Source organism: Eumetopias jubatus, unplaced genomic scaffold, assembly GCF_037043125.1.
Source record: "Eumetopias jubatus isolate StellerSeaLion01/CBP00866 unplaced genomic scaffold, mEumJub1_p1.0 scaffold_2, whole genome shotgun sequence".
In the NCBI taxonomy this organism is placed as follows: domain Eukaryota; kingdom Metazoa; phylum Chordata; class Mammalia; order Carnivora; family Otariidae; genus Eumetopias; species Eumetopias jubatus.
In genome coordinates, this window is record NW_028274808.1 from 147,844,874 (window position 1) to 147,861,383 (window position 16,510).

The 16,510-nt window shown below is 37.5% G+C and overlaps 1 protein-coding gene across 1 annotated transcript in view; it reads left to right on the forward strand.

The window, feature by feature from the left end:
- LOC114206693 (transmembrane protease serine 11G-like) overlaps nucleotides 1-1,911 on the forward strand; it is a 35,470-nt gene extending 33,559 nt beyond the window's left edge. The window contains exons 9-10 of the mRNA XM_028100569.2: nucleotides 21-163; nucleotides 1,750-1,911. Of these exons, the coding sequence (XP_027956370.2) occupies nucleotides 21-163; nucleotides 1,750-1,911 (305 nt within the window). The remainder of the gene's footprint in view (nucleotides 1-20; nucleotides 164-1,749) is intronic.
- Nucleotides 1,912-16,510: the final 14,599 nt, after the last annotated feature.

Consider the following 16,510-nt stretch of genomic DNA (forward strand, 5'->3'; position numbering starts at 1 on the left):
TAATTTTTTTTCTTTTTTAGGTCCCTTTCCCAATACTCTGCGACAAGTTGAAGTAGAGATCATAAGTAATGATATATGTAATCAAGTTAATGTATATGGTGGTGCCGTATCATCAGGAATGATATGTGCTGGATTTTTAACGGGAAAACTAGATGCTTGTGAGGTAAGAATAGACTCAAATCCACAAAAATGAATTTGCTGAATAAGGGTGGCCGTACTGACCATAGACCAGTGTCATTTCATATGACTCCATAAAATTAAGTTGTGGAGGAGAGAAGAGAGTGTAAGAAGGGGGAATGGGAGAACTATAAGAAATACTCCTCATTTAACACCCTCATATTATCCAGAACCTTTTGTAAAAAAATGACCATCAGTTGCAAATTAGAACTTTAATTAGAGAAAAAAAAACTGGAAGCAGATAGTAGAAACCAAGCCAGAAAGCCACACAATCATTGCTTCAAGTCACAATGATAGCCAATTAGGTATCTAGTCCCTACTAGGCACTATGGAATGAGATCTTCAGATACCTCCATGGACAACAGAGCATCATCCTACCAGTGCTTAACACTTTGACCTTTAGCAGTATACGTTCAGATAGAATTACACTATTAAGAAAAAATATATTTATCTACACTAGTTCATATTAAAGCGTTACCTCACAAATTATATCTAAAAACCAATTAAATATATAGCATTCCCCAAACCATACAAAACTTTAAGTATTAAGCATTTAAGGAGAATACCAGTTTTAAAGTCAAGCCACTTAAAAGGCTAAAATTAAGTAATTAAAATAATAAAGACTTTGACATGGGTCCAACAGTTTAGCAATTCTTAAAGGATTAGGAAGCATTTGAGAATTTGACACATACACCTGCTTTTCCTAAATATGAAGGTGGCACTACTGATATGCCATTGGCTGTTTGTAATGTGATATAATAAACATTCATTCACTTATTCATTCAGGGTTTTTGGTTTTTGGGTTTTTTTTGTTTGTTTTTTGTTTTTTGGGGTTTTTTTTGTAAATTGCAAGGTAATATGGCAATTACTGAAGGAAATATAAATAAAAAAAAAACAACCTACACTGAATGCATATGAATTTACAATCTAATAAAAAAGTCCTCAAGATTCATACACTTCAAACCAGTTCATGAGGTCTAGGGATTAAATCTTGATTTGGAAATAAAAGCCTGTCTGTAATAAATAATGCACATTTGCCTGGAGTGTCCTTCACATTATATTTCTCATCTTAAACCTATTACTACACAACAATATAACATCCAGGACAGTTTCCTATCAACTGGTGTGAATGGAACAAGATGCAATTCAAATTCAAAGCAAGTGATTATATCTAGCTAACAGGACAGGCTTCATGGAGGTGACATATAGTTGAGCCTTGAGGTCATCAATCATGTAAGAATTGTATGCCTGGACTTAGGTTCAGTTTGTGCTTCCTATTTAGATAGAGCAAAACTAAAAACTACACAAGATAAAACTGAAACTTTAGCTTTATTCACACTGCCTTCCAAATGAAGACATTAACACAGATAAGCAGAAGTAGTAAAATAAAAACAGAGATAATAAGTAATAAACTCTACTGTTACATTAATACTAATGGGAAGTAAAAATAGAACTCATTTTACATACCTTGATTTAAAATATTAATTTAGTAGACATTCACATGCTCATTAACTTGCTTTTTTGACTCCCCTTCATTTATTTTATTGACAATGTACATTTCTTCTTCTCCAGGGTGATTCTGGAGGACCTCTGGTTATAGCACGTGATAGAAAAATCTGGTATCTTATTGGAATAGTAAGCTGGGGAATAGACTGTGGAAAAAAAAACAAGCCTGGAATTTACACCAAAGTGACTCGTTATCGGGACTGGATTAAATCTAAAACCAACATCTGATGCAACAATCACCTCTACATGCAAAATGTGAATGTGGTCCCTAACAAATTGTGTTTAGTATGTGTTGCCATGTATATCGACATTGAGTTCACAATGCAAATAAGCGTGATCTGACAACATTCCTTTTAAACATGAGGAAAGCCGACTTTCTTTTACATCATCTGAAGTGTTTTGCTAACCATGAGCATACAAGATACTGTCAACTCCACAAAGATCTGCCATTGCTGCTAAGTGTCTCTCATCATTTTCTTGCTCATCTTTCTGTTCCTACTACAGACTTCTCATTTTAGAATAATCCCGTTTAATCAGACAAGTACTAACTGGCTAAGCGTTCTCTATTCTTTTCCCTGACAGGGCATGCTGCCTTTCCCTGACTCCACAGTTTTTATCTTCTTCTCTAAATAATCCTCATTAAGAATCTGTAGCCTCACAGTACTAGACAAATCAAGGTAATTCATTTGAACTAATGCTAATACAAACGATGGAGAAGCTCTAGATGTGAAAGTGGGACTTACGAGATGGCACTACTATGAGTCCTCTCCCCTTTGCCCTCAGATGCACATGTACCTCTCTCTGAAACTTGAAAAATATTGACATTTACACTTACCCCTGATAGTACAGATTTTAAACACTTTAAACAACTACCTAATATTTACTTTGGAACAATGAATAAATCTGGGGACCTAGGAGCTACTTTCCATCTCTAAAAATGAAAGAAGTTCCAAACCTGATATAAATTTACTTTCCACTTCTCTTTTATTAGTTCTTAATGCATTTTGTTTTCTAAATAGTTTTATTTTCAATCAACTTCAGAACAAGTAGGGGACCCACAGAATTAGAAACCAATAATAATTAGATATTCATAAATAACTTAAATGAGAGGCCAAAATAAAATTAGACATTCATAAACAATTTGATACAAGATTTTGAAAAAGACCTTATTGTCTAATATTTAAATTTCCTGTTAAAAAATGGCTGGCATTCTTTGAAGTATGGTATTTTTAGAGAATATTCAAATAATTTAGAAAGCATCTTTGGAGAGATTTAACTTTTATGATAAAATAGTTATTTTCATATGCACTTAAATGTATATTTTGTGACACTATATATGACCATGGACTAGTTTTGAACAAAATTCAAGCCTTTTCTGTTCTTCGAAACCTTTGCTCCCCCATTATGATTAATTTGGCTAATGAAATAACTGCTGTGCTAAGATTTTCTTCTGAGTTTTATATCAGCTGAGAGTCTCTCTTGTCCCACATACATAATATTATATTGTATACATTAAAATATATTTATAAAATAAACTCAAACTCATTTTTTTTGAATTATCACTATACTGCATTATACTTTCTCAACTTTTGCCCTACTGACATTAGTCAGAGATAATTCTTTGTTGCGGGGGAAGATGGCAGCCATCCTGTGAATTGTAGAAGGTTTAGCTATATTCCTTTCCTCTACACACTATGTGCCAGTAGTAATCCCCACTAAGTTGTAACAACCCCAAATGTATCCAGATATTGCCAAATGTCCCCTGGGGGGCAAAATCACCCAGCTGAGAACCACTGACATGGGATCAACAGTCAGAGGAAAAAAGTCACTGTTAAAAACCTTACAACCACAATTTCCTTACATGGGTCTGAGAATACCTTTCTTCTCCCTTTTTTTTATAATGCTGATGTGTTGAGAATGCTAAAAGACTCATCTCACATGATGCTCACACTTATATCTAAACAATCCTAGTCAAATTAAGATCATTTGGAACCTGAACCTGTTTGGGTGAAGGAGGCTGTTTATATAGATCTATTGAGATAGATATCTATCTATAGATAGATCTCAGTTGATCTATATAGATATAGAGAAATCTATATAAATCTCTCTCTAGAAAGAGATTTGTCAAATATCTAAATCCGACATAATCATACCATGTATATTCTATTTAATATTCTCAGAATGCATAAATAGATACTGCTGGAAAAGAGATTTACATATTCAGCTGAGGCAGAATGGCTCAGGCCTTCATCCACTAACACTGCAGAGTGGAGAATAGGAAGTCGCAGAGCATCCCCATCCACTAAAAGCCGCACCATCTGATACTGAAACCACTAGCCAATGGGACTATTTAAATTTAACTTAATTAAAATTAAATACAATTAAAATTCATTTCCTCAGCCATACTAATATCATTTCTAATATAAAATAGCCACATGAGGCTAATGGCTATCATACTGAGCAGCACAGATATACATCATTTCCATCATCATCAAAGTTCTATGGACATCACTGGCCTAGAGCATCGTATGCAACTACTTACATAAATCACTTACTCATTCATCTAACAAACATTTCTGGAACTTCTACATGTCAGACATTGGGTATTCTAGACATTGGGTATGCAACTGTTCATAAAACCAAGTCCTATTCTCAAGACCACATAGAGGTAAAAGTATTTTTGATAATGGCTGTTGAAAAGAGCAAAGCCTTTGGGGAGTATGGTTGGCCATGCACAGCATGATGACTTCTAGACTCTTCTTCCTCCAGTGTCATTGGTCCACTAGCAGAGAGGGTTCTCTATAAGCCAAATCAGGCCCACCAGGACCCACAGGTAGATTGAAGTGGTCACAAATGGGTTTTTTATCCTTCCTTAGACAAAGATCCCAGAACTTCCTCAAGTAACAGTATAATATTAAAGAATCAAAAATAGTATTCTGTTGCTTTTTAAATCAACAGGAATTTCTTATCACCCAGAAAGATATATTAATGGCAACCAAACAAAAGAGTGGCAGATAATAGAGAAGCATTGGAGTGACTTAGTCACAAAGATTAAAAATATCAAATAATATTATAAGCAAGAAGCCAACCCAAGTAAAACAGGGACTGAATTACACAATCTGTTAATATTGTTTCATTCTAGAGGAAATGTAGAAACAACAGACCACTATGACCCAAATCGATGTTAATTAAAACACTATAAGAAAGACACTAAGAAACATAGACCAAATGTGTTACTATGCTGCCATCTCCTGGTTTACATATTTTTTTAAATATACCTTACTGTAATCGCTTTTCAGGCTCTAAAGTTACACAAGCTATTTTCCAATATATAGTAGTACATAGAAAAATCTGGCGATCTCTCCCCAATTTAATATACAAAATAAAATTTTGTATATCCTATCATAAAAGTATAAAGAAATATATCTATTCACTTATAAAGGGCTTACCCACTTTTTTTCAAAAATGGCATCATTTTACATACACACACATACATATAAGCATACATGTATATGCACTACAAATATATGTGTGTATATATTATATATATATGTTATATATATAACATATATTCATTTCCTCAAAAAAAGAAATATATAGACACACACACACACATAGTGTCTGGGCTTTGCTTCTGCCAAAACAATAAACTAGCATAGAATACTTACTCCCTCCAAATCAACCAAATCAGATAAATTTTAGAAGCGGTAAACATGGGTTCTAGGGCAGGAAATAATAATAAAAGTGAGAGGCCAGGAGACTGGGTTCTCTTGAACTGAATTATGTAGGGAGGGTGGGTGGCTGACGCCCAGTGTGGAATGAGAGAATAGTTGAAACACTTTTTAAGTTACACTCTTGCGGCCCCCAACACCCTGCCTGTCCTATATTGCACTAACACATTCACCAGTCTTTCTTTTTTTTTTTTTAAGACCTTATTTATTTATTTGAGACAGAAAGAAAGATAGCATGAGCCGGGGGAGCAGGGAGCAGAGGAAGAGGGAGAAGCAGACTCCCTGCTGAGTAGGGAGCCTGGCTTAGCTGCTCAATTCCAGAACCCAGAGATCATGACCTGAGCAGAAGGCAGATGCTTAATCGACTGAGTCACTCAGGCTGCATTTCATACCAGAAACTAATCACAACGACCCAGACTACCGATTTTGGGAGTATCAGGGCAAAAACCTACGAAGAGGAGGGGTCTCTAGAAAAAGTGGCATCAGTTTTGTAATTTCCCCTTAGCAGAAAGAGGACAAAAAGATCAGTTGAAGAAAGATATTCACTCAAGGCAGGAACATTGCTATTGCCTCATGATATAGTCCTTATGCATTATTAAGACTTTTTATCATATTATGGCATGATAGGAGACAATAGTAGAGCAGTAGCATGCCAATTTAAGTTAAATTGACAAACTTTTTTTTAACACTTAGAATATCTTGTGACAAATCCCAGCTTTAAAAGTATAGGTTTGGGGGGGTGGAGCAAGATGGCAGAGGAGTAGGAGACCTGGATTTCATCTTTCAGCTGGATAGGGATCAAACCATTCTGAACACCTACGAACTCAAACAGGAGATCGAAGAGAAGAATAGCAACAACTCTCTGAACAGAGAAGCAACCACTTACTGGAAGGTAGGACGTGTGGAGAAGTAAATCCAAGGCGATATTCGGGAGGATAGACAGCAGGGGAGGGGGCCTCCATTGGCTGCTTCTGGCAAGTGATAGAGCCGCGGAGCACAAAATCGGAACTATTAGAAGTCGGCTCCTCTGAGGGAACGTCGCTCCAGTGGCTAAGTGGGGGGCAGAATCCTCACGGGACAGTATGGTCTCAGGACCCTCGGGGTCATAGAAAGACCGGGGATGCCTGAGTGCAGCAGAGCTCCCAGGTATCAGAGCGGGGAAGCTGGCTGCAGAGACGGAGCCAAGGAGTGGGCTCTCAGCTCGGGGTTGCCATAAACTGTGATCCGCGGCCCAGTCGGGCCACTGCTCCTCCAGCAGGGACCCAGCAAGCAGCAGATCCAGGGAGACTCCCCTTCCTCCCCCAGGAGAAGCAGTGCGGGAGCGCACCACAGGGATCTGCTGGATTTGGAGACTCCACACCGGGTTGGGTGCCAGAGATAGAAACGCTCGGTCACAGGCTGGGTGAGCACGGAGCGCGGCCGGAGACCGGGGAGACGGGAGTGATTGACTGCTTTTCTCAGGGGGCTCATTGAGGAGTGGGGCCCCAAATTCTCAGCTCCTCCAGGACAGAGATTGGGAGGCCGCCATTTTCACTCTCGTCCTCCAAAACTGTACAGAAAGCTTGCAGGGAAAAAAAAGCTCCTGAGAGCAAACCTGAGCAGATTACTTAGCCCTGACCAGCAAGGGTGGGGCAATTCCGCCTCCGGCAAAGACATTTGGGAACCATGGCAACAGGCCCCTCCCCCAGAAGATCAGCAAGAACAGCCAGCCAAGACCAAGTTTACCGATCAATGAGAACGGCAGAACTCCAGAGCTAGGGGAATACTGCACATAGAATCCATGGCTTTTTTATCATGATTCTTTAGTCTCTCAAAGTTAATTTTTTTAACTGTCTTTTATTTTTTTTATTTTTTCCCTTTTAAAACCAACATCTTATCAATCCCTTTTTTAAAAAACATTTTTATTTTTCATTTTTAGAGTCATAGTCTATCCCTTCATAGTAGTTACCCTTATTTTCGGCATATATACATATAAGTTGTTCTCTCTTTAAAATTCTGAGATACAGTTTCTTCTAACAGATCAAAATATCCCCTAAATCTCTAGTGTATGGCTTTGTTCTAGTCTCCTGCCTGATCACATTCTCTCCCTTTTTTTTCTTCTTCTTTTTTTTAAATCCTCATCTTTCTTTTTTCAAACAACTTCTTATCTTATCAATTCCTTTCATAAAATTTTTTATAATTTTCATCTTTACAGTCATATTCCATCCCTTCATCGTATCAACCTTTATTTTTGTACATATATAAGTTCTTCTTTCTTTGAAATTTTGGGAGGCACTTTCTTCTAATAGCCCAAAATACACCCAAAATCTGGTGTGTGGCACTGATCTATACACCAGCCTGATCATATTTGATCATATTCTGTTTTTGTTTGTTTTTATCTTTTTCTTTTTCTTTCTTTTTTTTCTTTTTCTTTTTTCTTTCTTTCCCTTTCTTTTCCCCCAGTTTCAGGTCTTTTCTGATTTGTTTAGAGTATATTTCCTAGGGACATTGTTACCCTGTTAGCACTTTGTTCTCTCATTCATCTATTCTGCTCTGGACAAAATGACAAGATGGAAAAAATCACCTCAAAAAAAAAGAACAAGAGGTAGTACCGACTGCTAGGGACCTACTCAATACGGACATTAGTACGATGTCGGACCTAGAGTTCAGAATCATGATTTTAAAGATACTAGCTGGGCTTGAAAAAAGCATGGAAGTTATTAGAGAAACGCTTTTTGGAGAAATAAAAGAACTAAAATCTAACCAAGTCAAAATCAAAAAGGCTATTAATGAGGTGCAATCAAAAATGGGGGCTCTAACTGCTAGGATATGAGGCAGAAGAGAGAATCAGTGATATAGAAGACCAACTGATGGAAAATAAAGAAGCTGAGAAAAAGAGATAAGCAACTATTGGATCACGAGGGCAGAATTCGAGAGATAAGTGATACCATAAGACAAAACAACATTAGAATAATTGGGATCTCAGAAGAAGAAGAAAGAGAGAGGGGGGCAGAAGGTATATTGGAGCAAATTATAGCAGAGAACTTCCCTAATTTGGGGAATGAAAGAGGCATCAAAGTCCAGGAGGCACAGAGAACCCCTCTCAGAATCAATAAAAATAGGTCAACACCCTGACATCTAGTAGTAAAACTTACAAGTCTCAGAGACAAAGAGAAAATCCTGAAAGCAGCTTGGGAGAAGAGATATGTAACCAACAATGGTAGAAACACTAGATTGGCAACAGACCTATCCACAGAGACCTGGCAGGCCAGAAAGGACTGGCATGATATCTTCAGAGCACTAAATGAGAAAAATATGCAGCCAAAATACTATATCCAGCTAGGCTGTCATTGAAAATAGAAGGAGAGATAAAAAGCTTCTAGGACAAACAAAAACTAAAGCAATTTGCAAACATGAAACCAGCCCTCCAAGAAATATTGAAAGGGGTCCTCTAAGCAAAGAGACAGCCTAAAAGCAACATAGACCAGAAAGGAACACAGCCAATATACAGTAACAGTAACCTTACAGGCAATACAATGGCACTAAATTCCTGTCTTTCAATAGTTACTGTGAATGTAAATGGGATAAATTCCCCAATCAAAAGACACAGGCTATCAGATTGGATTAAAAAACAAGACCCATCGATATGCTGTATGCAAGAGTCTGATTTTAGACCCAAAGACACCCCCAGATTGAAAGTGAGGGGGTGGAAAACCATTTACCATGCTAATGGACACCAAAAGAACGCTGGGGTGGCAATCCTTCTATCAGACAAATTAGATTTTAAACCAAAGACTGTAATAAGAGATGAGGAAGGACACTATATCCTACTTAAAGGGTCTATCCAACAAGAAGATCTAACAATTGTAATTATCTATGCCCCTAACATAGGAGCAGCCAATTATATAAGGCAATTAATAACAAAAGCAAAGAAACACAATGACAACAATACAATAATAGTGGGGGACTTTAACACCTCCCTCACTGAAATGGACAGATCATCTAAGCAAAAGATCAACAAGGAAATAAAGACTTTAAATGACACACTGGACCAAATGGACTTCACAGACATATTCAGAACATTCCATCCCAAAGCAACAGAATACACCTTCTTCTCTAGTGCCCATGGAACATGCTCCAGAATAGATCACATCCTAGGGTACAAATCAGGTCTCAATCGGTAACAAAAGATTGGGATCACTTCTGCATATTTTCAGACCACAATGCTTTGAAACTAGAACTCAATCACAACAGGAAAGTCAGAAAGAACTCAAAGACATGGAGGCTAAAGAGCATCCTACTAAAGAATGAATGGGTCAACCAGGAAATTAAAGAAGAATTAAAAAAAATTCATGGAAACCACTGAAAATGAAAACACAACTGTTCAAAATCTTTGGGATACAGCAAATGCAGTCCTAAGAGGAAAGTATAGAGCAAAACAAGCCTTTCTCAAGAAACAAGTGCAACCTGACCCTGCACCTAAAGGAGCTAGAAAAAAAGCAGCAAATAAAGCCTAAACCCAGCAGGAGAAGAGAAATAATAAAGATCAGAGCAGAAATCAATGACATACAGACCAAAAGAACAGTAGAACAGATCAACGAAATTAGGAGCTGGTTCTTTGAAAGAACTAACAAGATTGATAAACCCCTGGCCAGACTTATCAAAAAGAAAAGAGAAATGACCCAAATCAACAAAATCATGAAAGAAAGAGGAGAGATCACAACCAACACCAAAGAAATACAAACAATTCTAAGAACATATTATGAGCAACTATATGCCAGAAAATTAGATAACCTGGAAGAAATGGGTGCATTCCTAGAGATGTATCAACTACCAAAACTGAACCAGGAAGAAATGGAAAACCTGAACAGACCCATAACCACTAAGGAAGTTGAAGCAGCCATCAAAAATCTCCCAACAAACAAAAGCCCAGGGCCAGATGGCTTCCCAGGGGAATTCTACCAAACATTTAAAGAAGAATTAATACCTATTCTCCTGAAACTGTTCCAAAAAATAGAAATGGAAGGAAAACTTCCAAACTCGTTTTATGAGGCCACCATTACCTTGATCCCCAAACCAGACAAAGACCCCATCAAAAAGGAGAATTACAGACCAATATCCTTGATGAACATGGATGCAAAAATTCTCACCAAAATACTAGCCAATAGGATCCAACAATACATTAAAAGGGTTATTCACCACAACCAAGTGGGATTTATCCCTGGGCTGCAAGGTTGGTTCAACATCCACATATCAATCAACGTGATACGATACATTAACAAAAGAAAGAACAAGAATCATATGATCCTCTCAATAGAGGCAGAAAAAGCATTTGACAAAGTATAGCATCCTTTCTTGATTAAAACTCTTCAGAGTGTAGGAATAGAGGGTACATACCTCAATATCATAAAAGCCATCTATGAAAAACCTACAGCAAGTATCATTCTCAATGGGGAAAAACTGAGAGCTTTCCCCCTAAGGTCAGGAACACAGCAGGGATGTCCACTCTCACCACTGCTATTCAACATAGTACTAAACGTCCTAGCCTCAGCATCAGACAACAAAAAGAAATCAAAGGCATCTGAATCAGCAAAGAAGTCAAACTCTCACTCTTTGCAGATGATATGATACTTTATGTGGAAAACCCAAAAGACTCCACCCCAAAACTGCTAGAACTCATATGGGAATTCAGTAAAGTGGCAGGATATAAAATCAATGCACAGAAATCAGTGGCATTCCTATACACCAACAACAAGACAGAAGAAAGAGAAATTAAGGAGTCAATCCCATTTACAGTTGCACCCCAAACCATAAGATACCTAGGAATAAATCTAACCAAAGAGGCAAAGGATCTGTACTCAGAAAACTATAAAATACTCATGAAAGAAATTGAGGAAGACACAAAGAAATGGAAAAACGTTCCATGCTCATGCATTTGAAGAACAAATATTGTGAAGATGTCAATGTTACCTAGAGCAAGCTACACATTCAATGCAATCCCCATCAAAATACCATCCACGTTTTTCAAAGAAATGGAACAAATAATCCTAAAATTTGTATGCAACCAGAAAAGACCCCGAATAGCCAAAGGAATGTTGAAAAAGAAAAGCAAAGCTGGCGGCATCACAATTCCAGACTTCAAGCTCTATTACAAAGCTGTCATCGTCAAGACAGTATGGTACTGGCACAAAAACAGACACATAGATCAATGGAACAGAATAGAGAGCCCAGAAATGGACCCTCAACTCTATGGTCAACTAATCTTCGACAAAGCAGGAAAGAATGTCCAGTGGAGAAAAGACAGTCTCTTCAACAAATGGTGTTGGGACAATTGGACATCCACATGCTGAAGAATGAAACTGGACCATTTCCTTATACCACACACAAAAATAGACTCCAATTGGATGAAAGACCTAAATGTGAGACAAGAGTCCATCAACATCCTAAAGGAGAACACAGGAAGCAACCTCTTTGACCTCAGCCGCAGCAACTTCTTCCTAGAAACATCACCAAAGGCAAGGGAAACAAGGGCAAAAATGAACTTTTGGGAATTCATCAAGATAAAAAGCTTTTGCACAGCAAAAGAAACAGTCAACAAAACCAAAAGACAACCGACAGAATGTGAGAAAATATTTGCAAATGCCATATCAGATAAAGGGCTAGTATCAAAATCTATAAAGAACTTATCAAACTCAACACCCAAAGAACAAATAATCCAATCAAGAAATGGGCAGAAGACATGAACAGACATTTTTCCAAAGAAGACATCCAAATGGCCAACGGACACATGAAAAAGTGCTCAACATCGCTCGGCATTAGGGAAGTCCAAATCAAAACCTCAATGAGATACCACCTCACACCAGTCAGAATGGCTAAAATTAACAAGTCAGGAAACGACAGATGTTGGCGGGGATGAGGAGAAAGGAGAATCCTCCTACACTGTTGGTCAGAAGGCAAGCTGGTGCAACCACTCAGGAAAACAGTATGGAGGTTCCTCAAACAGTTGAAAATAGAGCTACCATACGATCCAGCAATTGCACTACTGGGCATAAACCCCAAAGATACAAATGTAGAGATCTGAAGGGGTACGTGCACCCCGATGTTTATAACAGCAATGTCCACAATAGCCAAACTGTGGAAAGAGCCAAGATGTCCATCGACAGATGAATGGATAAAGAAGATGTGGTATATATATATACAATGGAATATTATGCAGCCATCAAAAGCCATGACATCTTGCCATTTGCAACAACATGGATGGAATTGGAGGGTATTATGCTGAGCAAAATAAGTCAATCAGAGAAAGACATGTATCATATGACCTCACTGATATGAGGAATTCTTAATCTCAGGAAACAAACTGAAGGTTGCTGGAGTGGGGGGGGTGGGAGAGATGGGGTGGCTGGGTGATTGACATTGGGGAGGGCATGTGCTATGGTGGGCACTGTGAATTGTGCAAGACTGTTGAATAACAGATCTGTACCTCTTAAATAAATAATACAATATATGTTAAGAAAAAAAAAGAAGAAGAAGAAGATAGCAGGCGGGGCAGAATGAAGGGAGAGAAATGGGAAGGGGAGACGAACCATGAGAGACAATGGACTCTGAAAAAAAAACGACGGTTCTAGAGGGGCAGGGGGTGGGAGGATGGGTTAGCCTGGTGATGGGTATTAAAGAGGGCACGTTCTGTGTGGAGCACTGGGTGTTATACACAAACAATGAATCATGGAACACTACATCAAAAAGCTAATGATGTAATGTATGGTGATTAACATTACAATAAAAAATTTAAAAAAATAAGTGCCTTTAAGACATAGGAAAAAATAAAAATAAAAAAATAAAAGTATAGGTTTGGTCATGAACAACTGTATATAATTTTTTGATATAGTGAATTACTGAGATCTATTTTTAAGGGCCAGCTTTGTATCAAGAGCCATTCATATAGTAGATCTAATTAATAAAGATCAGGGCCTTTTAGAGTCAGAGACACCGGAGCGGGAAAATGTCATCTTTATCACCACATCCAGATGTGAGATTAGGCAAATTAATTTAAATCTGTGAGCTTCAGTTTCTATTTCTGTAAAGTGGGTTTAATTTGTACCCCATAGGGCTGTTGTGAAGTATTAAGCATTGATGATAATGTCTGGTCCTTGACAAGTACTGTTCATTTGCAATTATTTTAGTCTCACTAAATGGTTTTTCTATTTTGATTATTTATTTGTATTGGGGCATAATTTATATTCAGTAAAATCCATCCTTTTTAGTGAATAGTTCTACAAATTTTGACAAATATATATAGCCTTAGAAGCACCACCACAAATGTAAAACACTTTCATCATCTCCAAAACTCCCTTGTAGTGAATGCTTCCCTGTCACCACCAGATTCTGGAAACTCTAATTTTTGTCCTTGTAAAGCTGGGCATTTTCTAGAACAGCGTACTAATGGAATCACATGCCATGTCTCCTTTTGAGTCTGGATTCTTTTACCCAGCATAATGCCTTTGAGGTAATCTCATTTAATTTGCATACACATTACCATTCTCAGAGAAGGAAAATTACATTCAGAAAGTTAAATAACTTCCTCAAAATTATAGTTAGACAGAAATCTGGTTCCAGCTTTTTTGTTTCAAGCTGTGTGTTTCGTGTATACGATGCCATATTGCCTTCTGTTAGCCTATAGCTTATTACACTCTCACTACCAGTTCTGGAATTTATCTTCACATCCAGCCATTATTGCTCTACCTTGCCATAAGCAAAGACTAGGAAAGCTGAGGAGCCAGAAGACATCAGGACCAAAAGAAGAGTTCTGAGCAAACTGCTTGCCAGGTTCTGCCATGCTGACATTCAGAACAGGCTACCTTTTTTATCTTAATACAGTTACTATTCAGTTCTTATGTGTATATATCACACAGTTCAGGGAACGTTTCACATGTACTCTTTCATCTAATTCCTACAATGGTCTGGAAGGCTATCATTAATTCTGTGTACAGATGAGGAAGTTAAGATGCAGAAAAGCCAAGCAGCAGCTATGTTAGGAGAGCCAGGAGTTATAGGCAGATGTATCTCCCTCCAAAGTCTGGGCTCTGCTTACCAGGCTTTCTGCCACCCACAGTGGAAGCTGCCATTTATTATTAGACAGTGTGCTGGGCAGTTTTATATATACTATGGTTTTTAATTCTGACAAAACTTCTGCACATAAATGGTATCAGCTCATTTCATATAGGAGGAAATTGATGTTCAAAAGGTTTAAGTAGTCTATGCAAGAGTCAGGATTCCATTCTAAGTGTCCGTGCCACTCTTCACTAGTCCATGGAGCATTGTGTAGAGAAAAAGAAGGGAAACAGGGAAGGGAAGAATGTAACTATGTGTGCTCCCTGTATAGTTCAATAGAATGAGCTTCACTAAGTGTTTCTCTACTAAATAGTTAGAAAATATATGCAAATAAACTAAGGTCCTAATATTAAAAGTTAGTATTTCAGGGGGCGCCTGGGTGGCTCAGTTGGTTGAGTGCCCGACTCCATCTCAGCTCAGGTCTTGATCGCAGGGTCACGAGTTCAAGCCCCACGTTAATATTTTTGTAGTGCTTCCATCGCATAAGGCACTACTCTAAGCAGTTTACATATATTGACACGTTTACATTTCAGAAAACCTTACAAGGTAGTCACTAGTATTATTTCTATTTTACAGACATGAAAACTGCTAAGATTCGAACCCCACCTCTGATTCCAGAGTCTAAGCACTTAAAGCATTCTGCAGTATGAAGATTATTTTGTACTTTTCCTAAGTGTTAGAAGTAATGACCACTGAAAATCTTCATTTAAAGTAGTATTTCCCTGGGGTGCCTGGGTGGCTAAGTCGGTTAAACCTCTGATCCTTGATCTCAGCTCAGGTCTTGATGTCACGGTCCTGAGTTCAAGCCCTGCATTGGGCTCCATGCTGGTATGGCCTACTTAAATAAATAAATAAATAAATAAATAAATAAATAAATAAATAAACAGTGTTTCCCTTTAAATGGGTATCATTTGGTTGTAAGATTACAAACAAGGCTCAACACGAAGTATATTCATACTGCATGTAGCTGTTAAAAAAAATAAGGTAAATCTATGTCTCTCAACATAGAAAGATCTTCAAAATATTAAGGGAAGAAAAACCAAATTGCACAAGGATGTGTATAATATGATACTGTTTAATCAATATTCATAAGTTTTTCTATGGGCATATGTGCGTGTGTCTGTGTGTGTGTAAATGCTTAGTACGTTTTATAACAAGTTGGATCATTGGGACGCTGGGTGGCTCAGCTGGTTAAGCATCTGCCTTCAGCTCACATCATGATCCCAGGATCCTGGGATCGAGTCCCACATCGGGCTCCTTGCTCGGCAGGGAGTCTGCTTCTCCCTCTACCTGCCACTCCCCCTGCTTGTGTTCTCTCTCTCTCTCTCTCTAACAAATAAATAAAATCTTAAAAAAAAATGAACCTTAATGACATTAGTTGCTTCTGAGGAGAAGGCAAGGAGCCATGATCAGGACATGGTCAGAGTTTCAGCTTCATCTCTAATATTTCAGTATTCACAAAGACTGGGTATTCACATCTGATTAAAAATTTATTGAAAATATTGTTTCCCAATCTTCTTTCTATTTTCTTCATTCTGATAAATGTCTCTCTCTTGCTTTCTCTCTCCTTATATATATGCATATATACATATTGAGAGAAAATATACTTGTAATTTATATTACATAAGTATAAATTGTAGCATGTGTATTTATTATATTAAGTGATTTTGGGAAAAAATCTGGTTTGATATGAACTTATTTGTATGTACTCTCAAAAGTAAGTATTTTTTAAAGGAAAAATAATTACATATACTAATAAATTCACTATACCCCCATGATACATGAAGATAACTTGTTCAACAAAAAATTAAAGACTATTTCTTGAATTATATTATGACTCTAGGTTTTAAGATACCTGATTGTTCTTATTAAGAGCTCTTATGTGCAGGTTTCTTTAAGGTATTTGTATATCTACCAATAATCTTCTTTAAACTCTTAATCCTTGCAAATTCCTAAGGTATTTCTCATTCAAATCCTTGAAACCAGTTTCTTTTCCTTTAACAAAA